Below are 26,222 nucleotides of genomic sequence, written 5' to 3'. Positions count from 1 at the left end.
GAGGAAACAGCTTGCACTCCCACACCTGTGCTTTAAATACCTATTCTGAAGTATAAGAGCCTAAATCAGCAAAATGGGAGACAAAGCCTTCAGCAGATGTATCTCAGAAGGCTTCTGAACACCTGCTGTTTCCTGTTTTGACAGCTTTAGATGTTTGAAGTGAGGGATTTTGTGCAGAATCTGGACCACCTGGAGCACTGACCTAGCACTGAGTACTGCTTGGAGGAGAAGGGACTAGAGATAGGCAAGACTCCTCTTTTCCTTATTTGAGCTTTCCTGACTGTTCTGCCTACAGACGTTCCCAGAGATCATTCTGGATCAGGCCACATGGCTACTTTCATGCCCAGCAGATCTTAAAAGATTCCCCTGTTCGCTTCTCCCTGGGAACCTAAGCTTATGTAGGAGATATCTTAAAGAGGATTTAATTGCCTGCTGGCATCCCTTCAGAGGGATGCAGCAAGAGCTCACCCTTAATTCACTCTTCTTCTGGATCCCTGCCCCCTCTCCCAGGCTCCCTCTACTGCTTCCCCAAGCAATGAGCCAGAACCAGCACAAAAAGAGATGGGCTGCCTTTCCCATGAAATAAAGCTGTGAACAGAGGACAGATCTGCAGGCAACACTTGGCTATCAGTTATATCCCTTACATGAGCAGCCGCCATACCTAGAACGATACAAAAGCCAAACTAAAATCCAGCTTGCTCCTCCTCTGCTTGTTGATAAGTTATAGCAAGAAGAAAAACATTTTTGATACCAAAGTTACCATATGATTGTGCATATGGACAAAGCAAATGCAGTGATGTTGATACAACTGATTGCATATTTACATGATCAGTTTTCATAGCAGAGCTGTAAAATAAGGGGATTTTGTTCATTTATTTTAAATCATGCATTGAATGCATCTTAGTGCTTACAACCCAATTAGAAAATTCCAGTTTATAAATTCTGCAAGAAAGGAGAAAGGTACCTACCATTCTATCAGGAAGCACAATGTATCCCACAAGGTTTTTTTCAATTTTCTTTACATAAGGAAGCAATTATAAAACTGAATGTAGCTATTGCTGGGATTAGGCAAGCAATGGCTTTGTTGGCACAAGACCTGCAAAGCTTCTGCGCTTACTTTTTTTTTTTTTTTTTTTTTTTTTTTTTTATAGAAAATAAAAAACAACCCAAACTATTAGATACTTTTTCCTAAATGGCAGTGAACCCAGTCTGTCAATGACAACAGAACATTTACATCCCATTCCAACATATGCCAGTATATAAAGTTGTTGAGCATTTAGTGTGGCTGTTATTCTTTATTGCAGTTCTCCATGAAACAACATAAAAACTGATGTTTGACTGCAGAGGACACAAAAGATACTATCTTATATTTTTCCAACCTCCAAAACTCCCATTTAAGATCATGATAGCAATTCCTTGTCATATTTTTATTACAGCTAAAAGATAAAGGAAATAATTGCATTTTGACTGCACCCTACAAGATTTTATTAACAAAATGATTGCTTCTTTGCATGACAAATTTTGATTAAATCAGCTTCATTTAAATATCAAACTGTGTTCTTCATCTTCCTTCATTAAGCTATGGTATTCCTGACTGTTTTAAAATTCCATTTCTTTTATGGTAAAATGTGCATTTCAATTTATTTTACAGGCTGTTCTTGACTGGGGAGGAAAAAAAAAAAAAGTCCAACAGGTAATTTATGGGAGTTTAAGTCACATTGGAAATCAAGGGGAATAATATAATGTTAAAATACGTATTTCCAAAGAATATACGACCTATAAGGAGAACATCCTTGGCAATAGGAAAGTTTATATTAATTGATATGCCACAAAAGGCAATCAAAAAAATTGTGCTGCATATAGAGGAGCTGAAGATTAACTGCAAAGAATTAATATTTTATTAATTTACAAAATCCTGAAAAGACAAAGATTTTCAGTTTACCTCCTTTTCCCAAATATAATACATAAAATAATTTATTCTTTCATTGCAAATAACATTATGCTGACTTATAGCTATTTAAAAATATTTTATACAATTCTGGCTGAAGTCAACATGAAATGTGTCATTTGCTCTGGCTGTAAATTATTCCCTCTATAATTGTCTTTTGACAAATGAGCCTTTTTTATTCAGCTGCTCAAATCTCCATATGTTTGTGCATCCCCAAATAAAGTCCATGGATTGTTACAGGATTAGTCGCCAAACTGGCTACACTTGTGTTCCTGGAGTGATCCATCTGGGGATACAGCCAACAATGACAAAAAAAAAGCTTCCTATTTTGATAAGGTTTTTAAATCTCTTTTAAAGCATTCAGTAATACACATGCTGTGCAAAGCTGAACTTCTTTGACCGATATTACACATTGTATCAGGCAAAACCAAGCATGAAGTGAGTGAATCTTCACTGTGTTTCCCCAATGCTGCACACACACCACGTGAAGGTTGTTAAAGGTTTTTGCTTTGCTTTCATCTTCATAAAAAGGAGAACTCGAGGACAGTACAGAGTTATGATTTCTTATAGCCACAGTTCAGTGTAATGTATATTCATTTTGAAACTCCATGTTTATACAATAGTTTCTCAATTGCTTTCTGCTTCAGGCTGCTACTATGATTCTTGATGTTGTTATGCAAATGATTTTTTAAATCAAAAGAAATCCACTGCTATAACGACAATTACTTTTTATAATAGCATCTGTATGAAAGACATACTAATTATTTCCTTCTGATATTTTCTTTCTATGGAAGTTAATAATGTGTACCTAGAAAAATCAAATTCATTTTTACAGTCTTTGTGACAGTCTGTGGTCTTGTAAAGCACTCCCTGAAGATATAACCTTTGGTCAGTGTGGCTTTCAGGACAAATGTGCAGGCTCTGTGCCATACAGGGTTCACCTGTGAATCTCATTGTAAGATCAGGGGCAAAAAAGGTCTTCAGCACACTCATGGAAACAGTTTTGCTGTTCCTTCCAAAAAAGAGCTGCTGAGATACAAACAGCCAGCAGCTAGGGTGGGGAAAGAGTGGTGAGGGGGAGTTGTTTGTTTGAATTGGAAGTGAATGGTTATGCCTGAGCTGCATTTGGAGTCCTGGCACCGTAAGGCTGATGAATTAATCCTCCTGCTGTGGGCAGCCTTGGCAAGGCCTTAGCTGGAGTACTACTATGTCCAGTTTTGTGCAGTGCCTTCCAAAAACAACGTGGCCCATTTGGCAAGAGTCCAGAAGCAAGCAACAGGAATCCGGGCGACTGACCGGGGTCAGCACGGCCGCCTCCAGGCAAGGGCTGAGCCCCCGAACGCTGCCCGGTCCGTCGCTCCCTCCGGCCTCGGTCCCGGCTCGTGTCCTGGCCCAAACAGGAGCTGCAGGGTTAATGCAAAACCTGCCGAGGAGACTGTGAGTGCGTAGAATAAAACAGTGCAAAGTTAAGGATCACTCTAGACAGTGGTAGCTGTTCCCTCTGATCTGTAAGTCAGCTCAGCTACAACATCGTTTTGAAACAATAAATATTTCCTCATCCAACAAATAATAACCTCTTGTGTCTTTCTGATATGTGTAGACTGTAAAATCTTCCCCTACTACAAATGGTCTGAAATAGTAGCTGAGGGCATTCAGGAGTTGGTTGTCAGTGGAGATCAGATCACACTGCTAAAGATCAGTATTTGAAGAACCAGACACAAGTTGGAAGGACAGCCAGTATCCAGATGGGGAGTGTGTCCCTGCAGGAGCCATCTATCCATGTTTTCAAATTCTGTGTTCACAAAGTGTTGGTTTAAGGGTAGATCACCATCATTTGTATAACCAGTTAACTATAACTTTGCCAAGATTGTTACCTAAATTTTTGGAACCAGCTAGGAGTTACTGTTTGTTCCAGAAGCACCCCCAAATAGATACCTTGTGTAGAAACTAAAATACACAAATGTCTGTAGTGAAGGCAGGGAGGTCCTGAAAATATTACAGCTGTAATAGCAGGTAGATTGACTGTGCAGCCTCCTGGCACAGATGTTCTGCTGATTAGTACACTTTTTGATGAAGAATGTGACTGTATTAGCAGTGACATTCAGTGATGATGATGATGATGATGAAGTTTACTTGCTAATAGGAAGCTGCACTGATTTAATTCCAGGGAGAGCTAGTAGTTGCTAGAGGATTTGACAAAAGAACTGAGCAAAGCAGTTTTTGTTATTGAGTTCATGTGTAACATGTTAGTGCTGTATCTTGCCTGCATAGTTCAGCACTGGATCACTGTAGACGTAGGGAAGATGTATTGTACTCCTATCCAGTAAGTGCAAAGCGGTCTCCTTCTACAGGACAATGCTGGCAAGTACATGTAGAATGCTGCTTGGAAAATTTTGGGTCGTGTCCTAGGTGGGTTTTTTCATTTATCTTTAAAGTGTGAATGTAAATAGATTATTATTATATTTGTGTAATGTGTGCACAAGGTGATTCTTACTCTGATAGAGAGTGCCTATTTTCTTGCAGGTTATGTTGTCTGGGAAGGAGCTGACTCTAAAGTGAAAAGAATAATTTAAAAATAAGGTTTTCACATGGTAGATTAAACCAGAAGCAGAAACTATTGTAGAATAAGCGTAAGAATAACTGATGAAGAACAAGTAACTGGTAAAACGCTAACAAAGCAGTGACGTTTGACAGATCTCTTGAAATTTTTTGTTGCAGAACATATGAAGTAATTAATGATAATACCACAGTGTCTTTTTAAAACACCTTTCAACCAGTGTTCTCAAATCCTGTAACGAGTTTACCTATTAATTTATCTCCTAATCCTGCTGTGAATTATGTTTCAGTCTCATCCTAAACTGCGCTGGCTTCATTCCCTTCCCGTCTCTTCACTTCCCTACCACTTGGCAAGTGATGAGTCAGATTAGGGAACAGATCCAGCTGAAAATTAACCAATTTTTTTTGTTGTTGTTGTTATGATCAGTTTGCTTACCTGAGTGATGAGATAGGAACACTACTGGAGACAAAGGCAAGCCTGTTTGCTTTTCTTAGTTGTCTTTTATGGGCCCACCTTCTCCTGCTCCATTGTAGCCTGTCAGGATTTGTCGACTAGTAGTAGGACAGTTCTCCTAATACAGGGAAATACGAGGTTAGAATTAAATTAAATTAGAATTAATAATAAGAAGAGTGACTTTTTTTGACCTTTTCGTGTAGTTGTGCAGTAGGCGTATAGAAATGTCAATACTGTAAGTAATGCTTAGGCATGACAAAGGTTTTAGGAGGTTATTTTAAATGATTTTCAGTTATAATCATCCAAGTTTTCTGATGCATATGCATGAGGAATTATGGTTTTACCATGCTTACACATGGATTAGCGGGAAATAGATACAGTTTGGTGTCACCCTAAGAATGTGAATTATGTCTGTCATTGCAGAGACAGACTAGAGACAGTTATCATTCGAAGAATTGGCTTCTGAAGCTGATGAAAGGGGGTCAGAGCTGAGCTGGAGAAGGACATCTGGATTGTACTGAACTGGACTAGACATGGGAGGTCACAGCCCAAATGAGTGTGAAAGAGACAGTCTTGTGTGGGCAGTTACACAAGTGTCATGCACTTTGCATTGTATCTGATGCAGTTTGTGGGGCAGTGTTTGAACCTTTCACAATATTGCTCTACCAGTCTTTTTACATGGATGAAAGTGTGAAACAATTATGTTCATTGAGCAGTGTACAGGGTAGTTCTCTGCTGCACAAGGCAGATGCTGCTTTTGATTTTCTTGTTCGTCTTGATCAGTGGAATAGTGCTAGAATAGCTTAGCAGGAGATGGAATATTTGTGCGTATATGTGTTTGAAAAATTAATCTTTAAGTGCATATCACATGGCAGCAAAATTTTAAACCAGCGTTGTTTCTTAGGTCTGGCAAAACCCAATGAAACTGTGATGAGTCTAGGTTTACTTCATAGGGTCAGCATGATGACTTTTAGAATGAGGGATATTTGTGAAAAACATATGTTGCCTGTTGGCATGAAAGAACCCTTCACTGCTAGTTGCTTGTTTTTAAATGGAAAAAAAAAAAGTGACTCTATTACACATTTTAGAAATTATACTTCAAAATACAGACTCTGCAAAAGCGTGGCAAAGTCAAGCTCTCCAAAGTCAGGGAATTTCAAAGCACAGTTTTTGCAAAACATTTTCCCCTTTAGCATTGCTCCTTTTCTTTTCCTACACCTCCAGCTCCTTTTCTCTTTTATGTGGAACCAGCTGCTTATTTCTCCTCCATCATCTTGGGCACTGCTGTTGAGGTTACAGGTGTTCAAGTTTTCCTGTGTCCAAGCACCTGAGCGTTTTTTTCAGCTGAGAGGACTGGAGAGGAAACCAGTGTGTAGTGCTGAGATCCTGCAGACTGTGGGTGATGAATGCTGACAGGCTTCACATGTGTGAAGGCTGAGTGAGTGTTGGAGACGTCTTGGCCAAGATGGGTAGATTTCATAGCAGCAACAAAATGTTCAGGGCAACTTCACTTCCATGAGAAATTTCAAATATTGCCTCTAAAAGGTAGAGGAAGCTGGAACAGAGTGTGTTTTCCCCAAACTTACTTCCTGAGAAAAATAACCTCCAAAAAGAAACCAATCTTAGCTGCTAAGCAAAATGATGCTCTAAGAAAGCAGAGCTATGTCTATGGTGGAGGGTGTGTTTCTTTTTTTAACCTTGGTAAAGTATTAATTTTGAATGGCATGTTGGCAGCAGGTAAGAGACTAACAGGTTTTTTTTCCAATACAGATGGAGTTTTTCCCCTTTTTAAGAAGGAAGGTGTCTTACAAGATAGGAAGCATGCATATGTTAAAAAAAAAAAGAAAAGACCCCACCACTTCAATGTTGCTAAAAGACCTTTCAGTTGTTTCATATTTTTTCTCCTTCTCAAGAGTCATCATTTTTGTAGGGTATGTACTTCTGTAGGAGGTGTACTGCTTATTGGTCTTCAAAATGTCAGTGTTTTGCTGGCAAAGTCATAAGGAAAAAGGATACAATTAGAGGTTTTTCTGTCTTTTCTTTCTGAATTGTATATGTTTTCCCAAATCTTTTTCGGTGGGGATTTTTTAGTAAAGGAATAGCTCCTCACGTTGTAGTTAACCACAAGAATTAGGGTTGAAAGTCCACGGTTTAAATTCTTCCTGAATCTTAAGCATCATTTCTAGTGAATTTCACTGTGTGTTTGTAAACATAAATGGATAAGTTAAAAATACTAGGGGGAAGATTGTCCGGCAGTTCTATTGCTGAGGGTACCACACAAGATCCTTGGCAGATACCATCTTCATGTGACGCCTGTATGGACATTGGTTTAAAAAACTCTAATGACTTTAAGTTGTGAGTCCTCAGAGGTCTATAGCCATGAAAATAAAAATAAGGAAATATTGCAGATTTAGTTGTCTTTAATATTTTTATTTAACTTTTATAAAGTAGTTAGGCTCTCCAAAATATATTGGTTTTAAGATGTTTTATTTGGATCCATTAGATTTATTGCCCAGCTTATTCTTTGCTATTTTTAAAAGGCTTTAAGCGTATCCTCTATGCATGCATGTTAAAATTAAATTGGTGTCCTGATAGTGTATTTTTACTGTTGTAACAGGAAAAGCATTCTGACTTTTTTTAAAATGAGCAATCATATGTATAATCAACTTGGTTAAAACTTCCTTCCTGGTAAGCGCAGCACTTCCTTTGCATCTGGATAGGAGGGCAAGCAAGAAAAGCAGAACAGCTTAAACAAAGAAAATTTTTGTGTGAACGATCTTCCTTTAAAAAAATAGGAACTTCAGAAATTAAGCAAATGAATCGTCTTCAGCAATTCAGCCTTTATTTTTTAAGCAGGTAATATTTCCTTGTGCTTTATAATTACAGAGGTGGCGTGTCCACAGTCGTTGCTTTCCGGAACTTGAAAAATTAGTTTTAGTTAGCATGCTATGTTGTTTCAGTTTAACTTTTATATTTTTATCTTCTTGTTTTGTTATCTGCTAAGGCATTGTAACATTGGTTTTAGTTTTTTCCAGCAGTTAGAGATGATTTTATGTGTAAAAAGTGTTGTCTGGAAAAGATGTTCAGTATGTTGCTGTAACTTAGCTTGTGTGAGCACGCTCAGTCAGCTCTGCCTTTCTCTTCCAAGCTCTCAGTGATTAACTTCCACTTTAATATAGTTCAATGGAGATTACCTGTGAGGAACAATATTTTTTGTTTATTGAAAGCTGATAAGGTAGGTTTCTTGAGTTCAAAGCTGGTTTACAGGTGGTTTAGGTGTGATGTATAGAGTAATAAATCAGCATCAGCTTATGAGTTCTTTCTTCTGTAACAAACTAATAGTTCATAATGGAAGTGTTTACTTTGAAAATGGATGGATGTTTTCAGGCTGGTTAATTAATTTATTTAAAAGCAGCACATCTAAGAATACTAGGCTTGACTTTAGATGAGCATTAAATGTCTGTCTTCAGAAGTAGTCCCTGACTTTTCAATCTTAAGGGCTTTTATTTGGTATATATCCTTATTCCGCATCACTAAAAAGAGAGGCAGAGAAAAATGGGCATAGGCTAACCTCTGTCCAGTCTACATATAAATTATTTGTTTTGTTACTTTCGGTCATTCCTGGAGCTCAGTGGGATTGCTTCTGCTCATATGCAGTAGTGTGTCATTTGATTTCTATGAAAATCCACTTATGTTAACATCAACAGCATCAAAACAGATGAAGCAGCAGAAGAATCAGTGCTTGATCAAATGGAAGCACTATAGCCATCTACTTATCCTGCTTATCCTCAGTGAAGTCTGAGAAGGCTGTTTAAAAGCTCTAGTTTAATTATTTAATAATTGGATTGATGGGTTTTTTTTCTATATTTGGTTTTGAATTGAGTAGATTACATCTGAGATGGTTTATGTAAATCAAGTATTTATGACCAGAAATTAAGGGGAGGGGGAAATATAAAAAGCCTATACTTAGCAGGATTTTGACTAGCCTGTGATTTTAATTAAGAAGAGTTAAAAAATAAGACTAAAGAAAAATGTAAATGAGAAAGTAATCAGATATTTGTGTGTTTTGTTAGATTTCTTCTGGCATGGAGTTGGGGGATTATGAACAGCCTGTTGTTATGAGAGAGGAGAACAAACGAAGGAGAAGAAGAATGAAACCTCATTGTACATCGAGTAATTTGTCATCAATGGAACTGATATCCATTGAGTTTATTTTACCTACAAGCAATAAACATACTAAAGTACCGGAAATTATATTACTCGAAATAGCTGGCAACTGTACAGTTGAGCAAATGAAAGCACAGATTTGGATGCGTGCAATAGAGATGAGTCAAACCACAGACTTCTACCATGCATTCACCCCAGATCAATTTATTCTGCAGTATCAGAAGAAAGGGCAGTGGTATGAAATTTATGATAAACATCAAGTATTGCAGACATTGGACTGCATACTGTACTGGAAAGTGTTACAGAAAAAGGTAGGCAAGATCTATGTTGTCCAGAAACAAAAACCATCAGAAGAAGTTCAGGAATTTCAGCGGCAGCTTAATGATTTAATTGGTTATGATGTCACTGATGTAAGCAATGTGCATGATGATGAGCTAGAATTTACCCGTCGCAGATTAGTCACTCCACGAATGATAGAGGTAGCCTGTAGAGATCCTAAATTGTATGCGATGCATCCATGGACTACATCTAAGCCACTCCCAGAATATTTATTTAAAAAGATCACTAATAATAACATTTTCATAATCATACATAGAGGAACAACTAGTCAGAAAATTAAAGTGTCAATAGATGATACTCCAGATACGATTCTTCACAGCTTTTTCACAAAGATGGCGAAGAAAAAGTCTTTGATGGACATTCCTGAAGACCATAGTGAACTGGATTTTGTTCTCAGGATTTGTGGCAGAGATGAATACATCACTGGAGAGACACCAATCAAAGATTTTCACTGGATAAGACAATGCCTTAAGAATGGGGAAGAAATCCACCTTGTCTTAGACAGTCCCCCTGACCTGAATGAAGATGAGGTTCAGAAGGAAGAGTGGCCTTTGGTGGACGATTGTACAGGAGTTACAGGGTATCATGAACAACTGACAATAGATGGAAAAGATCATGAGAGAGTCTTCACTATCTCTTTGTGGGATTGTAATAGGAAATTCAGGGTGAAAATAATTGGCATTGATATCCCAGTTTTACCGAGAAACACTGATCTTACTGTGTTTGTGGAGGCTAATATTCAACATGGGCAACAGCTCCTGTCACAGAGGAGGACTTCATCAAAGCCTTTTACTGAGGAGGTTCTGTGGAATATTTGGTTGGAGTTTGATATCAAAATCAAGGATTTGCCTAAAGGAGCACTCCTGAATCTTCAGATATACTGTGGCAAAGCACAGGGGCTGTCCACAAAGACAAACCTTCAGTCACATGAATCCCCCAACTCTGATTCAAAATGCAAAACTCAGCTTCTCTATTATGTAAATCTTTTGTTGATAGATCACCGTTTCCTGCTACGAAGTGGGGAGTATGTGCTCCACATGTGGAAAATTCCAGGCAAGGGGGAAGAACAAGGAAGTATCAATGCAGACAAACTCACATCAGCGACAAACCCGGATAAAGAAAACTCAATGGCTATCTCTATTGTGCTGGACAAATATTGTCACCCAATTGCCTTGCCCAAGCACAGGATAACATCAGACCCCCAAGGGGATAGGACACGTGCTGAAATGCCCAACCAGCTTCGCAAGCAACTTGAAGAGATCATAGCAACTGACCCACTTAATCCACTTTCTCCTGAAGACAAAGAACTGTTGTGGCACTTTAGATATGAAAGCATAAAGCACCCCAAGGCATATCCTAAGCTGCTTAGCTCTGTGAAATGGGGACAACAAGAAATAGTGGCCAAAACATACCAGTTGCTAGCTAAAAAAGAGGCTTGGGATCAAAGCACTTTAGATGTTGGACTCACAATGCAACTTCTGGACTGTAACTTTTCAGATGAAAATGTCCGAGCAATGGCAGTTCAAAAACTGGAAAGTTTAGAAGATGATGATGTTCTTCATTATCTTTTACAGCTTGTGCAGGTAAGATGTATTTGCATTCTTGAACTCTGCTTTCTGGAAATATTTGCGTTACCCCATCATCATTCCCAACTTAGTAGATTTAGTTAGCAGTCACTGGTTTTGAAATCTTCAGTGCTTAGTCAAAGCAGTGGTAGCAACCAAATTAACTCAGAACTCACTTTCTACATTTGCCTTTTGCCTATGCTGTTATTTTTGTGCTACTGTTGCCTTGTGTCTTACAGTTTGTGTCTTGCATTTACATACTACTGTGTATTTTTCTGGAAATTTTCAACATCAGCACAGCTATGATGGGAGCAAATTCTAACTGTGCTATCTCTAATCCTGTTTGTATCAGAATCACGCAAGACTGAAGAACTTTTGACTATCTTTACCAGTAGTTTAGAAAAGCAGAAATAAAGGCAGGCATTGACATGGGCAAGGCCTGAATTAAAATCTGGGGTTTGGTTTTACGTCAAAAATAACAATGTAGTTACATAGTATGTTTCAATGACCAAATTTATCTAAAAGCTTCAAAAACATTTTAAAAAGTAAATAAAGGGTTGCTAGACTACACAATAAGATTGATTCATTCTTTGAAGCTGGGTGAAAAACTGCATTTTTAATGGCAATGAATCACCGCTCTATCGATTTAAAGTGTTTTATATGCAGATCTGCCAGATGAAACATCAAGAAGGTTTATATCAGTTATACAAGAAATTTGGTTTGCTTGCATTTTCACAATGCAGTGCTGGAGCTGGGCAGCCTGTCAGCAGCAAAGTTACATCTGATGGCTGATGAAAGGTGTAAACGTGGTTCTTCCTGGTAAACGCATCCCCTAAAGCAAGGCGACTCCACAAGCTTCCCACACCCAACAGGTGGTTCATGCGGAAAGGTTGTCGGCCCACAGAGCAGGAAATACTGATTTTCAAAGAATCAGAAGACAAAACTGGCATTCAAAATTTAAAAAAAAAAGAAGAAAAAAGAAAAAGGAACTGCTGCAGCTGGGAAGCTGTGGGATAGGGCTTCTAATTTCTGCAGGTTCAGAGAGACCCTGGGTTCCCAGGAGAATGAAGTTAGTATTTCAGATTTTGCCGTGCATCAGTAGTTCTTTAAACAAAGCCTTTTAGCCTTGTCTTCGCTTGTCTGAAGATTAGGTTTCCCAGGCAGAATTTATGCACTTCTGCATTAACCAAAGGAGTCGCTACGGTTACCCCACTGGGCCTCCCACGTAGCTGCTGCTATATTTATGCTCGGCTTGTGAGCTTTGCTGTCTACATGTGGCTCAGCAGTTTCATTTGCTTTTGTATCCAAATTAGGGGTTTGGGATGGGGATTGGTTGATATCAAAGTGCCTGAGAAAGTGGGGAAAATACTGGGGGTTTTTTACATTTGTTTCTGAAATTATTTGTTTTCAGGAAGTACAAATCTGGAGAGTTTTAAAAAGATTAAATCTCTAACAGTAAATTAAATTACTGTAGTGTAAAATCATAGTAGTTTGACTTCACTGTGTCATTTTTAGTAAAAGATGTAGTAAGAAATTAAAAGATTGCCATCCCCAAAAAGGAAAAACAAATTACAAGATCCAAACTTTTACCTCTTTGCTGCTGCCTTTTCTTTCCTTCCTCGGCTAACAACAGAGCATAGGCCATCAGCATCCTGCAGCAATGTACTGATACCACAGTGTATTTGGAAATCCACATTTTTCAGAGAATGGGTGTCAGCCATTCCTCTGCTCTAATGGACACATCCGAGATGTTTTCTTTGCTAATGATCTTCACTTTTTACATTCATGCCTTTGTGAAAGCTTTATGGCTTATTTCACTCTGCACAGGATATTCCCATTTTACCTCCCAGTAGAGTTAGAAATCAAACAAACATTCTTTTTCCCCCTAGGTTTATCCCAAATAGAAGCAGCCATGCCATACTGAGCTTCCTATAAAGGTCTCTGTGAAGTTGATAAAACATGGATAGGACAGTTAAAATATAATACAACAAAATCCATTGTAAAACTAACACCAGTGATGTTACTGCTTGTATATGGCAGTGAGTAAAGCTCTCTTGCTGAATTGACAAGGCAAAGGTATGTGCAAGGACCTGACGAAGTGCCAGCAGACAGTTTTTAATGTCTACCTTTTATTGTTGCTATTGAAATGTTGATATTTGACTTTGTGAAGAAAAAAGAAAAATGGGATTGACATCTTAAAAATAATGATTTCTAAAACATAAGCATAATAAGCATGCTCATAATACATTTTTCTAATGTTCTTTTATGTTAAAATACATTTACAACTTTAATGTAAGGAGCTTTTGTTTTGAAGCAATGGCTGGTTGTTTGGCTGTATTTGATCCTTAAATTGTTTTTCAGGGATATGCACTGAGAACATTCAGCAAAGTCTATACCAGAAAGAGGTTTTAAATAGGCTTGCTTGGAACTGTAAGCAAATCCATTTGAATTTTTATAATAATTATTGCTTTTTGATGCCTTATTGCAGTAAAAATTAATTTTTATTAAAAACTCATACCTCATAATCTCATACACAAAGTAAAAGGATCTATATATTTTAAAATCAGTTTATGTTTATGAGTTCTCATTGTCTTTCATAAATAAGATGGTGTTGCTTAGGGAAACAAACCAGTATTGCAGAGATGGTCAAGAGTTCTTGCAGAATTATGATATTGTAGAAGGGCAAGTCTGGTGCTTGGGTTTCTTGCCTGTCTCATAGTCAGCAGCTGGAAAGAGCAAGTCATAGTGTTTTTATAAGTTGGTTCATTCTAGAAGGTTGACTAAAAAGCTCTTTTTTTTTTTTTTTCTGTTGAATAAACCCACAGGACGATTTACATTTCAGAAATAGTATTGATATTTTAATAATAAGAATACAACTGTGTACCACAGTACTTTTAAGAGTTTCTAAAATACTGTGATTTGTTTGATAAATTTAGTGGACCTCTGATGATGGCTTGGTTGCTTCTTTGCAAGCTGCAGATCACAGTGATCTTGAAAGAGCCATTATATTTTGCTGAATAACTACTACTAGAGGTTTACATACTTTGTCACTTCTGAAAGCTGAGCGTACCATGTGCACCCAGCTCTCTGCACATCCCTTTGTTTTCCTTACATGCCACTTCCTGGCACTCTATTTCCAGAACCTGAAGCTGTTCACCAGCCCCCTCAGTCCATGACAGGGATTTTGTGACTCTGTTACAGAGACTGTATGCTTTACTGATCTTTTCTTGCCATGGGATATACATGTATAGCTTTCTTTTCACTATTAACCTTAATATAAACCTCTTATATACTTGAGTCCTTCAAGCAGTGGGAAGGAAGCTGCTGGAAAAAAACACTTAAAGTGGACAAGTTCCCTGGCACAGCCCAATACATTGAAGTATAATAGTTTTCTGATAGACCAATTCATTTGGCTATTGTGATGGGAGACAGAATAACCACAAAAAAATTCCAATCCTAACACTTCAGAAAAGTTGTTGACTTTTTGTTTCCACCCTTTTTTGGCAGTAACTTGGAAATATCTGTGGCCTTGGGTGGAGGGGAGCGCCTGTTGGAAGAGAAAAAATATATCTGTGCTCACATTGTCATTAAGAAAAAAGAAACGCTCTGGTGAAGTCTTCCTCTTAATTGTACCCATTAATATAGGAAGTGTTTCAGAGCCTCTATTCTATTTTGTCAGTCATTTAGGGGCTAAAGGCCAGATTAGGTGCTCTGAAAAACTGCTCCTTATACTGTGCTTGCTGGGGAACCCAGCAGTGAACCACGCTGCCGCAGTCCTGAAGTGGCAGATGATGTCAAAACCCAGTGCTTTATTGCTGAAATTTTTTGTTAAAGAATGATTACAAATACATAATTGCATTTGGCAGTTATCTTTTCAAGTCTTCTCAGTGTCAGTTGGACTGCAGAGTGTTTTCTGATCTTGCTGGGTTTTACTACAGTCTGAGAATGATGTTGCTTTGTTCACGTGCCTTCATGTGCTCAGATCAATCTCGCTGGTTAGCTACTCCCTGCATTGCTTTGTTTGTTGCATTAATAATATACCTGAAAAGAACCTGTTGCAAAGAAAAAGTGCTTCTTGAATCACAGGGAAGCCTTGTGCTTTTTTTCCCACTTTGTTTCCTTAAAAGATCTGCTTTGTTACACATTTTCTACTCCTGCAGCACTGTGTTCTCTAGATGTCATTGGTAAAGTATAAGTGCAATGGGATCTTAAATACATTAATAACATATCTTTTATGTTTGTATTACACAGGCTGTGAAATTTGAGCCGTACCATGACAGTGCATTAGCCAGATTTCTGCTAAAACGTGGCTTGAGAGTAAGTATTTCAAAATTCAGCCAACTTATACTAAAGTTACTGACATTATTAAAACCCTTTGTCAAGAAATGCATGCTGATTGTAGTACTTTTCTTTATTTCTAGAACAAAAGAATTGGTCACTTCTTGTTTTGGTTCTTAAGAAGCGAGATTGCCCAGTCCATGCATTACCAACAGAGGTTTGCGGTCATCCTAGAAGCCTATCTTAGGGGATGTGGAAAAGCAATGCTGCATGATTTCATGAAGCAGGTTCAAGTAATTGAATCACTGCATAAAGTTACAATGGAGATAAAATCGGTTTCTGCAGAAAAGTATGATGTCACTTCTCAAGGTATTTGCTAGTAGGCATTTCTTCATTTGTAATAATACTGTTTTTTTCTCTCTGGGTGTGAAAATCTAGGCAGCAAATTGTACTGTTTATTTATAAAATTAATGGATAAATTACTATCTAGGGGCATGATTTTTACTTCTTTTAAAATGCCAGTGTAAGTGAATAGTGATTGAACCAATAATACATTTGCTTGCTCATTCCACCCCAAAAGGGAAAGAATAGAAATGTTATAGACACCCAGTACTTTCCCATGCTTTGGTTTATCTTCTTGAACCTCATTCCATGCAACTGGGAAACAGCTAAATTCTTGTATATAACCCTTAGCTGAATGCCAGCACTGCAGAAAGAAATGGCCCACAACACAAATATTAACTGGAAATAAAGAGGAAAAGAGACACTTGCCAAGAATCACAGCCTTACCCTAAACAGTCACTGAAAGACTTTTGGCAAGAAGACCAGGGAGGAGTGCAGTACAGCCTCTGATATGCTACGAAAGTAGCTGGTGGATCAGCAGTGAATATACAGAGCACATTTTTGGGGTTTTGCGATGTGCTGGACAGGAGTCCTGTGGGACACAGATGTGGTATTGTTATTTCTAGTTCTTGTAAGCACTGCTTTGGAAGCCAAAGCAGGGTTATGCAATGCCTGTTTACCTCTGGGTTTTGCCTGCCTTTATTTTCTTTTTTTCCCAACTTCCTTAAAAGCTTTTTTGTCATTCATTCCTGTTAGTTGCTTGCTGTGGGGGGTGAGTGCAAGAACACATATGACAATAATCACATTCTAAAAGCTGTAGAGAGACCATCTATCTCTTCATGCATGTTCAGCCTGGTATGTTCCAGGCCAGGAAGTCCTTGGTTCAGAAAGCCTTTCCACTCTGGTTATGCAGAAGAAATTTGAAGGAAATACGGATTTATTCTTCAATATATAATAAATTATCAGTTATGTTACCACGTAGTGTGAGTTAGGGGACTTACTGAGCCCCCACATAAAATATTCTTTCTAAACAACTTTCTAAAATTTATCTTAAAATAGTCTATAATTTAAATATATTTGGTCAGAATCCCATGTTTTAGAAAGAAACTTTACAGCCTTGCAGATGTACATGTCTGTAACAGCAGTGGTTTCCATAATACATTATCTTTGAAGACTATGTGGGCAAAGAAGAAAAGTTTCAAGAGAAAGCAATCACAGTAACACCCACCAGGTTTTGAAGTTAATTATTTTTGTATGTAATGTACAGCAGAACATTGAAAGATGACTTATATAATTGACATTTTCACTGAATAAGGCTTCCTGAAATGATGGAGTATCCTACTAATGCTATATCTAATTTAATTTATTATCAGTTTATTGAGGATATGATTTTTCCTACAGGTACCCTCTGCTTCTTATTTTTTAAAAATGTATATCCTACAGTTTATTGCTTCTTTTTTGCCCCATTATTTCTGATGTTCATAGTTCATATTTTCAGTCTGAATGTTTTGGACTGTTTAATTTCATTCTGTCATGCAGCATCATCTAATTTTTATATATTTTTCTTCCTCCAGTATCTGCAGATTTTTTTAAGGAATAAATGCCTTCCTATTAGGTCCATACTAGTTCAGTAGCAGTCATGCTGTCAAGCTGTTTATTTCACTTGTCATGTAATCTCTTTGCTTATATTTGAAGTAATATTAAATAAATAAATTTTTAAGATCATAATATTAGTTTGCATAGGATTGTCTGCTTTCATCACTACTCTACTAGATTGTCTCCCAAGAATGTGTCTGTTCAGCTGTTTCTTCTCTTAAAATGCATAGCACTTTGTTCTTAAGCCAAATCAACTTGAAATTGTTTTAGCAGGTACCTTCACTTGCATTTTAAAATCGGGTAGTTCCTAATCTTTACTAGCTTCAATTGGTTGTCATACAATTTTTAAATTACATTATATTACAATGAGGAGACTTACTGAAATCAAGCTAGATTTGTCTAGGAAGTCCATATATGTGTTTTAGAAAGCTGTTACATGACACGTTGCTATAACCTAAGGAGTTTTTGGTTTTGGTTTATTGGGGGTTTTTTGAAAGGTGTCTAATTATAAAGTCCACTTACTAACTTCTGTATCTTGCCATCAGATTTATTTATTTTTTGCAAGAAGAGATACCACATTGGTCACCTGGCACTGCTAGGTAGTTCTTTTGTAAAAGCCCTTAGGATAAGTGTAACATTTGTGTTCTGTGAGTTCTCAGGTAATTCTTTTGGAATGACTTTCTTAATTTGATAGCAGTTTTTGAACTGTCTTCATTTTCTGGACATGAGCCACCAATGTGTGCTCACAGCCCAGAAAACCAACCATATCCTGGGCTGCATCAAGAGAAGTGTGGCCAGCAGGTCAAGGGAGGGGATTCTGCCACTCTACTCTGCTCTGGTGAGACCCCACCTGCAGTGCTGTGTCCAACTCTGGGGCCCCCAACATAAGAAGGACGTGGACCTGCTTGAGCAGGTCCAGAGGAGGGACATGAAGACAATCAGGGGACTGGAACACCTCCCTTATGAGGATAGGCTGAGAGAGTTGGGGTTGTTCAGCCTGGAGAAGAGAAGGCTCTGGGGAGACCTTATTGGCGGCCTTTCAATACTTATATGAGGCTAACAAGAAAGATGGGGACAGACATTTTAGTAGGACCTGTTGTGATAGGGCAAGGGGTAATGGTTTTAAAGTAAAAGAGGGTAGATTCAGACTAGGTTTAAGGAATACATTTTTTATGAATAGGGTGCTGAAACACTGGAACAGGTTGCCCAGAGACATGGTAGATGCCCCATGCCTGGAAACATTTAAGGCCAGGTTGGTTGAGGATCTGAGCAACCTGGTCTACTTGAAGATGTCCCTGGTTATTGCTGGGTGGTTGGAACTAGCTGGCCTTTAAAGGTCCCTTCCAACTCAAACCAGTCTGCAATTGTATGATTTTATGATTTTGTATATTAAGTATCCTGGTCCATGTCTAGCTTTCTCATTACAATTTGTTTTGCTCTTGAATTTTTATCTCCAAAATTACTTGAACACGTATATGCAGCCTCTGCTGTGTAGCTGCAAGTTTTTTAAAACAAAGTTCAGTCTTTGCCCTAATGAAGGGTGATACCCAGTGTATTGCTTATGCTGCTAATACCAGCTAGCTGAGATAAAGAGTGCATCATAGGTAGTATAGTGCATACTCTTCTAAGATGATTAGGAAGCTTGAGATTCAGTTTAGATATGAACATTAAAGTTCTTGTTTGTATAAAATGTACAGCAAATTTGCTTGTTACTGGCATGTGAGTTTAACAAGGTTGCACTGGGAAACCAGTTTTAGAAGGATAGGAAATTCAGTACCTCTGTAGTTGGAGTCCTTAAGATCATGGTATAAATGACTCCAAGACTTCAAAAGACACAAATCTGTCTGCAAGCGCAATGAGGTAGGTCAAAATAATACTGGAAAATGCAAGGTGCTTTTAAATTACTCCTTCTGAGCCCTTGGGGTACATAGTTCAATGTTTCCTTGGCAGTTACAAGGGCAAAATATATTTTTCCTGGTTTGTGATGTGTTTTCTTTTGTTTTTTAAATGAAAGCTGACATTTTAATGTAATCTCCTGAGTCTTTGGAACATCACTGAGCACTGTGCAGTGCTTCTAACACTGTGCATAGGGCACATGACTTGTGAGGTGCTTGAAGACTTTACCTTCAGATATCTGAAACAGCCCTCACCATTAATAGTGCAAGTTAGCGTCTTTCACCATTTCTCAAATCATGAGATCCTTGAGGAAAACAATTTAAGAAGTATTTAAATGGGAGAGGTTTTTAGCTAAATCATGATGCTTAACAAGTTTGATTACCTGTAATTTTTTTGCCTTCCAACTTTTGATTTCATTGTGTTTTCTTACTTGTAATTGCAGTTATTGCACAGCTGAGACAGAAGCTTGAAAAACTACAGAGCAGCAATCTTCCAGAAAGTTTTAGAGTTCCATATGATCCTGGGCTAAGAGCAGGAGCCCTAGTGGTAAGTATGTTTTTAAGTATGTTTTGAAGTTCTACAAATCCTTTTTGAAAAAAAGCTCCTTTTTGCAAGTATGTATCATTTGGTAAAAAATTTTGCTAATATGTCTGAAGGTCTTATTTCACTGTGAATATGATGACATTTCATGAACTGAGTAAATTTTTGTTCCCAAAGCTATTAGCATTTTTCTAAACATAATGACATGCCACCATGCACTAAAAAATGTCACAACCCATAAAATCCAAATTGTTTAATGGCAGTTATGATTTTTCCATTAATTTAATTTTTTTTTTTTTTTTTTTTTTTTTTACTTTAAATACCTGTATAAAACTGTTTTATCTGACTTCGGGGACTTTGGGATACTCAGTTTCTGTTCCAGTTAGTTTCTCTGTCTTACTCTGATTCATATCGGTCATTAACATTTAGGTCCAGACATTCTTCTTATTAAAAAAAAAAATCTACCTTAGCTATTTCTGATTTTTCAGTATTTCTGTATGTTGCTTTTGTTATTTTTATTAGATAGTACATTAAGATTTTGTTAGGAATACATTAAGAAACACAGGGTTTTCTGTGTTGCTGCTTCCAGTTTTGTGGTGAGATTGCAGTGATTTATGTCAACTCAGTTAAAAACAAGATTAATAAATCAGCAGATGTGTAGTGAAAGGGAATTGACTAATGCATCCACTGTGCAATGTGAGGTTTGGGTAAAGCAGCACAGTGAGGATTCTTGAATTCAATTGATGTGCAGCAACGGCCCTACAAGAAAGAAATCCTTTGATTTTTCTCTTAGTTAAGGACAGTCAAACCATCCAACCTAAGGAATTGTGAGATAATAGGGTACTCATTTGGGTAACTGATATTAGTTGTCCAGATCTAGTCGTGTTTCTGTTGAATAAACCTCTGCCTTGATAGGCTATAAGCTAGGCTGTCTTCAAGCAGAGAGAGTTAAATGCCTCCCAGCTGGGCATGACTGAGGTGCTGTCAGTACAGAAGTAAATTCAAGCATTGTTTACTCAGACATACAGAATTTGTGGCTTCTTAAATATTATTTTCATAATTGTATTTCTTTCTCTTTTGTCTTTTGTGTACAAACTCACCAACTGCATGTCAAAAAAGTTGATTTCAAAATAAAATAAAAGATCTTTCTGAATTTTCTAGTTTTCCTTCACTTAGGAAGTATGCAGCTCTACCAGGAACTTCCTAGATGAAGGAAGCAATAGGTTTTGGAAGGTAGCTATGTCTAAAGGGTTAGAGCCTTCCCCCCACCCCCCCCAACTATATGAACAAAAATATTTGCTATAACAAACTGTATTGGTAAGCATTCATTTCATCTTCATTCTAGCAAGTGCTACTTGTCCATAATCTTCAAACCCTGAAATTTGACTAGTCTAAACCAAATATTATAAGCAAAATCAGTGTTTCTAGTAAGTTCAAAGATTTAACTTCTCCTTTTTAAAAATAAGGATGGTAAAAACTGTTTTGTTTTAAACTACAAGCTTAGAACCTCAATTGATGAAACATGAATATTCAAAAATACTCTTCTTTGATGTCATCAATTCTGTCAGCTCTAAAACAGTAATGTACAGTTGATTTCATTATTTTAGATTACTTTATTGTACATAGTAAAGTTCAACAGTGAACCAGGAATTCCAGAATAGAAAGTATACATACTACGGTTGTATTACACATACTTAGTTGAGAAAACGTTTTAAATAATGCAATTCTGGTAGTTTCAGTGCTGAATCAAGATTAAAAATGTAATCAAGATTAAAAGTGTAATAGAACTAAATTTTCTTATTTTATGAACGAGTATGTTGAATTAGTTTCATAAATGCCATTTTCCCCGTGAATTTGAACAACTCGCTAGGATTAAATTAAGCAATCTGGAATGACTGAAGTTGCTAGAAGTCACAAGGGTGGATGATATGGTAAATTGCATTGGACAATGATTATGTTCCAGTTTTGTAAAGCACTTGTCAAGAGTGCTGTTGTGAGGGTCCATTATTTACTAGTTTTGTCAGAAACTCTTATTCCTGGTTTAAAGGGGTTTTTTTTCTGTCTAAAGTAGAATTGCAAGCTAAATCCAGTTGCAGAGAGTCAAGGCACACTTTTTCCTTTATTGTGGGCGTCTTAAAATTTGTGCAGGTTCACAGTGAGTCTTTATGTGCAATTGAATACCATTCCTTATGTGTGCTTTCAGTGTCTTTTTTGTGGTATAACTGATTGGAAGTTAGTAAACTACTCTGTAGCTGGTGTGTAAAAATGTTAGTTGTGTTGATGTTGGAGTGCAATGGCTAGCAATAAATGTGTCTTTCGCAGATAGAAAAATGTAAAGTAATGGCATCTAAGAAGAAGCCTCTCTGGCTTGAATTTAAATGTGCAGATCCAACAGCTCTATCTAATGAAACCATAGGCATAATCTTCAAACATGGAGATGACCTTCGTCAGGACATGCTTATTTTACAGGTATGATAGCTAAAATGTGTAAAATGAATAACATGTATATTTTAAAATATTTTACAATCGTTTTACTTTTCAGAAGTGTGTATACCTTGTCTTTACTGTTCATATGAAATATGAGGCTGTCTTTTGTTTTTTAAACTGTGTATGGCAAGGCTGACATCAAAACTGGATCTTCTTTCTTGTACCACAGTTTTTTATGTTACTGTCTTGTGAGTTAACCATGGTGGGATGAGGAAAGAGAAAAGGAAGAGTAAAAGCAAGAAAACTTGTGGGCTGAGATAATTGTTCAGTAAGCAAGAAGAAGTGGAAGAAGAGAGAAAGAAAACAAGTGATGTAAAGGCAGTCACTCACCACATCCCATAGGTAGACCAATGCCCAGCCAGTTCCTGCACAAAAGATGGTTAACCTACCTAACCCTCTTCCTCTCTGTTTTATTGCTGAGCATGACGTTACTCAGCATGGAATATTTCTTTGGTTGTTTTTGGTCATCTGCCTGTTTGTGTCCACTCCCAACCTCTTGTGCACCCCCAATCTCTTCACAGTGGGGCAGAGTGAGAAACAAAAAGGCAGCCTTGATGCTCTGCAAACACTCTTACTGCTGAAACATCAGTGTGTTATCCACATTGCTTTGGTCACCAGCCTGAACCACAGAACTGTATGAGCTGCACTGAAGACAAATTAACTTCATCCCAGCTAGACCCAGTACATACTGTTACCCTGTTTTCTCCTGCCATGTGCCACACACACTTCACATTTTGGTGTTCTAGAGAAGGAGTCTAATTTAGTGCAAGACAGTCTGTTTTTCTGATTAAGCATTTCTATAATTTATTTATGCAATGGGTGAAGTTACAAATGAAAAAGAAATTGGTAGGTAGCATTGCTCTAGTAATATTTCAGTGATTGTTCTGATAAACTGGTTTGTAAGCACTTTTGAGGATATTTATGGGAAAAAATGGACATACTTGCTAATGTATTCAATATGAGCTCATGTAGAAATCGTGCAATATATTTATTAATAGTTTATAAAACAGTAGAGATTGCCAGGACACAGGACAGATGAGGAGATATAAATCCTGGTTCTGTAACTGATAATCTTGAACGGCTGCACACCTGCCATATTAATCTCTTAATTTGTAAAATAGACAAGTAAATTTAGCCCCGTCTCAGAAGTCTGGGTAGTGTTATTTGTGTGAGTAATAAGTAATGTCCAAATAATTTAAAATAATTTAGTGTATATGTTTGGTTTTACTAGATTCTTCGAATCATGGAATCCATTTGGGAAGCAGAATCCTTGGACCTCTGTTTGTTACCGTATGGTTGTATTTCTACAGGGAACAAAATAGGTATGTGATCACACTTAGTGTGATTAGAAATTCAAAATACCATAGTTACAGAAGTTACATATAGGAGAACTATTCTAGTATGCACTGTGGTCCTGAGATAAATAGCAGCTTGTTACACTTCCTGTGAGCAGCCTTCACATGTGTCTTAGCAATGGTTTCTGCCCTTCTGATGGGTGTCCTTCAGGTGCTGCACTAGCTTAACTGACTGTGATTCCTGTGCAAATCCAACTGTTTGGGTCCTGCTGCAAGCTTCTCTTTAATAATGATGTTTGGTATGAAAAAGTGGGAAAGTGAGTGGCTTATTTAAGATTGTGTTTTAATGTGCTGATAAGAATGAAATAGAGAAAGGAGTTAAAATAGCAGTTATGTTTTTTCCCTGACTGGAGGCTTCATACCTCTGCTACATAGAAGCAACAGCATAACTCAGCAGGATACTCAGGCGGTATTTCTCAGTGGCTATTGGTAGCACAGATGATCTATTTTCCAGAATTCATGGTGGGAGAAATCAAGTAGTTGCTTACAAAGCTTCTGGAGAACCGTGTGATGGTGTGTAGAGCAACCTGTTCAGCTCTGGAAGAGTCCAATTACATCCAGAAATGTCAAACTGATGTATAATTTATACATCCTGAAGGCTCCAAACTGACTCTTTGTGGTTGGATTTGCATATATTATGTACCCTAGAACATCCATTGCACAGTTTCCTAGTATCCAGATAATACAGAATTGTCTACAGGACTATAGAGTCAATTTTGCTGAGCAGTTCTTGCATGATTGGCTGGAGGAAAGCCTCCTCAGTGTAGAAAAATTGGCCATGCCCAAATGAAGCTATCATTAATTATTTGGCTGGTATAAACAGTGTGTCAGTGAGACAGATTAGCAAGTACAGCTCTGCCATTTAATTAAAGCTTGAACATGTGTAAAAATTAGCAAGTTTGTTAATTCCTGTCATTGGTATAGCTGGCAGTATAATAGTAACTGTGTGAATTGATAAAATAATGATAACATAAATATTGCTATGTGTCTTCCAGATCTCCAGCTTTTTAGTTCTTTTATTTTTCAGCAATATATTTTGCTTTATGGATCAAAGAAAAATGAACTGAATCCCATTGAAATTAAGAACTCTTTTTAATATAAATCTGTTATGTACTTCCTCTCTAAAATCCATTGCCCCATAAAATTTTTATCATCCTTTCTTTTGACTTCAAAATACCTTAGCAATGCAGAAAACCCAAACTCACTGATAAAATACTTGGTAGTGTGACACAAGAGAGAGAGTTTCCTTTCTCCTAGTGTATTTTAAAATTAAATAAATTGTATTGCTAGAATTATAATAATAAAGGAAATGGAACAGTATATATCAAAATACTAACTAACTGTAAATATAAGGAAGGTTGTTTTTTTCTCCTCTCCTTTAGGGATGTTATAAGAAATGTAATTTTTTAGAGATATTGGAAGGATTTAATTTAATTTTGTTTAAAATCATCTTAAGACAATGTAATGTATTGAAATAATGGAGGAAGGTGGAGCAATTCTGCCAGTGATCCTAGCATTCTTATATTCAAGTTACAATCTTCATTATTCTTTCATGAATTCTTAATTGACTCCCTATTCTTTTATCTCAAGGAAATAATTTTTTGTTTTCCTATATGCACAGGGGAGATGTAACCATCACAGCAGGGGCATGGTCAATCACATAAAGACTCCTGTTTGCTGAGAAAACCTGCAGCCTAAATTAGTAATACCCAATGCAAGACACTTTGATGTAGAGCTTATGCTTGTTTGGAACTAAACCAAAGAGTAGTGGCATGCAAATGTTCTTTCACAGTATTCATATGTGGTCGTCTTCCAAGCTTCTTCTTCCCTCTCTTAATATTTCCATGGAACTTGGGGAAGTTTCTGTGTAATGAATGACACAAGGACAGTACTCCATTCTACACTGAGCACAGGGAAACAGCCAGGTGTCTTACACCTGGGGCTGGCATCCCCTCCTGTATAGACCTTCTCACTCAGTTGAAGACATCTGCATTCAGTGCAGTTTTCAGCTTTCTATTTGACAGCTGCCAAATAGACCTCTCTAAGAGGAACTTTCTCCTCTAGGTATCACTGGTAAAAGATCACACCCTATTCCCTTTCCCTCTTACATGGCCATATGTTCCCAGCTTTGCACAGCAATTATCACTACTTACTATGCTGCATCACTGCCAAATTTAAAAAGTTCAAGCTGACACTTAATATAAGAGTCACCTGCTTTAGTACTGCAGCTCCCCAGAAACACATAGCATAGTGCATTTACTGCTGCACTTCCTTCCAGTTGAATACAGCCCAACTGAGATCCTCTCTCCCAGCTGCTGAAGCCTTTTCTAGGACTAACCATACCTAACGAGAGGCACATCTGTATTTAGAAGGATTTGACGGTAGAGCTATGCTGTTCCGACAGATAACTTTTTTTTACCACGATACCTTTAAAGTATTTACTTGGGTAGAATAAACTGCACAACGTTCTGTGTAAGTTTTATACCACTCTTCTGGCAGTGCAGTGGAGAATGATCAGTAAAGGATTTTTATTAGCAGTTTCTTTAAAATCTGTGGACTTTTCACGATGCTAACGAACATACCTATGCTCAGAGAAGTTTTATATGCAAGGGAAAGCAGAAGATTCCTCCTACAACAGCTCCACTCCCCTGGAATCAAGGAGCTGTTGGCCGGTAGAGGGAGATTTGTGAGCGGGGGGG

At 37.5% G+C, this 26,222-nt stretch overlaps 1 protein-coding gene across 4 annotated transcripts in view; it reads left to right on the top strand.

The window, feature by feature from the left end:
- The first annotated feature begins 7,525 nt into the window (after window positions 1-7,525).
- The window catches only part of PIK3CG (phosphatidylinositol-4,5-bisphosphate 3-kinase catalytic subunit gamma), a 30,009-nt gene continuing 11,312 nt past the window's right edge, over window positions 7,526-26,222 (top strand). The window contains exons 1-8 of one of the 4 annotated variants that reach the window (XM_026867549.1): window positions 7,526-7,814; window positions 8,107-8,193; window positions 9,032-11,047; window positions 15,281-15,346; window positions 15,451-15,676; window positions 19,584-19,687; window positions 22,004-22,150; window positions 23,400-23,490. In XM_026867549.1, coding sequence (XP_026723350.1) covers window positions 9,044-11,047; window positions 15,281-15,346; window positions 15,451-15,676; window positions 19,584-19,687; window positions 22,004-22,150; window positions 23,400-23,490 — 2,638 coding nt within the window. In that variant the 5' untranslated portion in view covers window positions 7,526-7,814; window positions 8,107-8,193; window positions 9,032-9,043. Of the gene's footprint in view, window positions 7,815-7,841; window positions 8,194-8,219; window positions 11,048-15,280; window positions 15,347-15,450; window positions 15,677-19,583; window positions 19,688-22,003; window positions 22,151-23,399; window positions 23,491-26,222 lie in introns of those variants that run through there. The other 3 variants (XM_026867541.1, XM_026867553.1, XM_026867533.1) reach the window with 3 other exon arrangements.

The sequence above is a fragment of the Athene cunicularia genome (genome assembly GCF_003259725.1).
Source record: "Athene cunicularia isolate RWA chromosome 1 unlocalized genomic scaffold, athCun1 chr1_part2, whole genome shotgun sequence".
NCBI classification, from domain to species: Eukaryota; Metazoa; Chordata; class Aves; order Strigiformes; family Strigidae; genus Athene; species Athene cunicularia.
The sequence above is the reverse complement of the archived record's forward strand: the minus strand, read 5'-3'. Positions and strand labels throughout refer to the sequence as shown.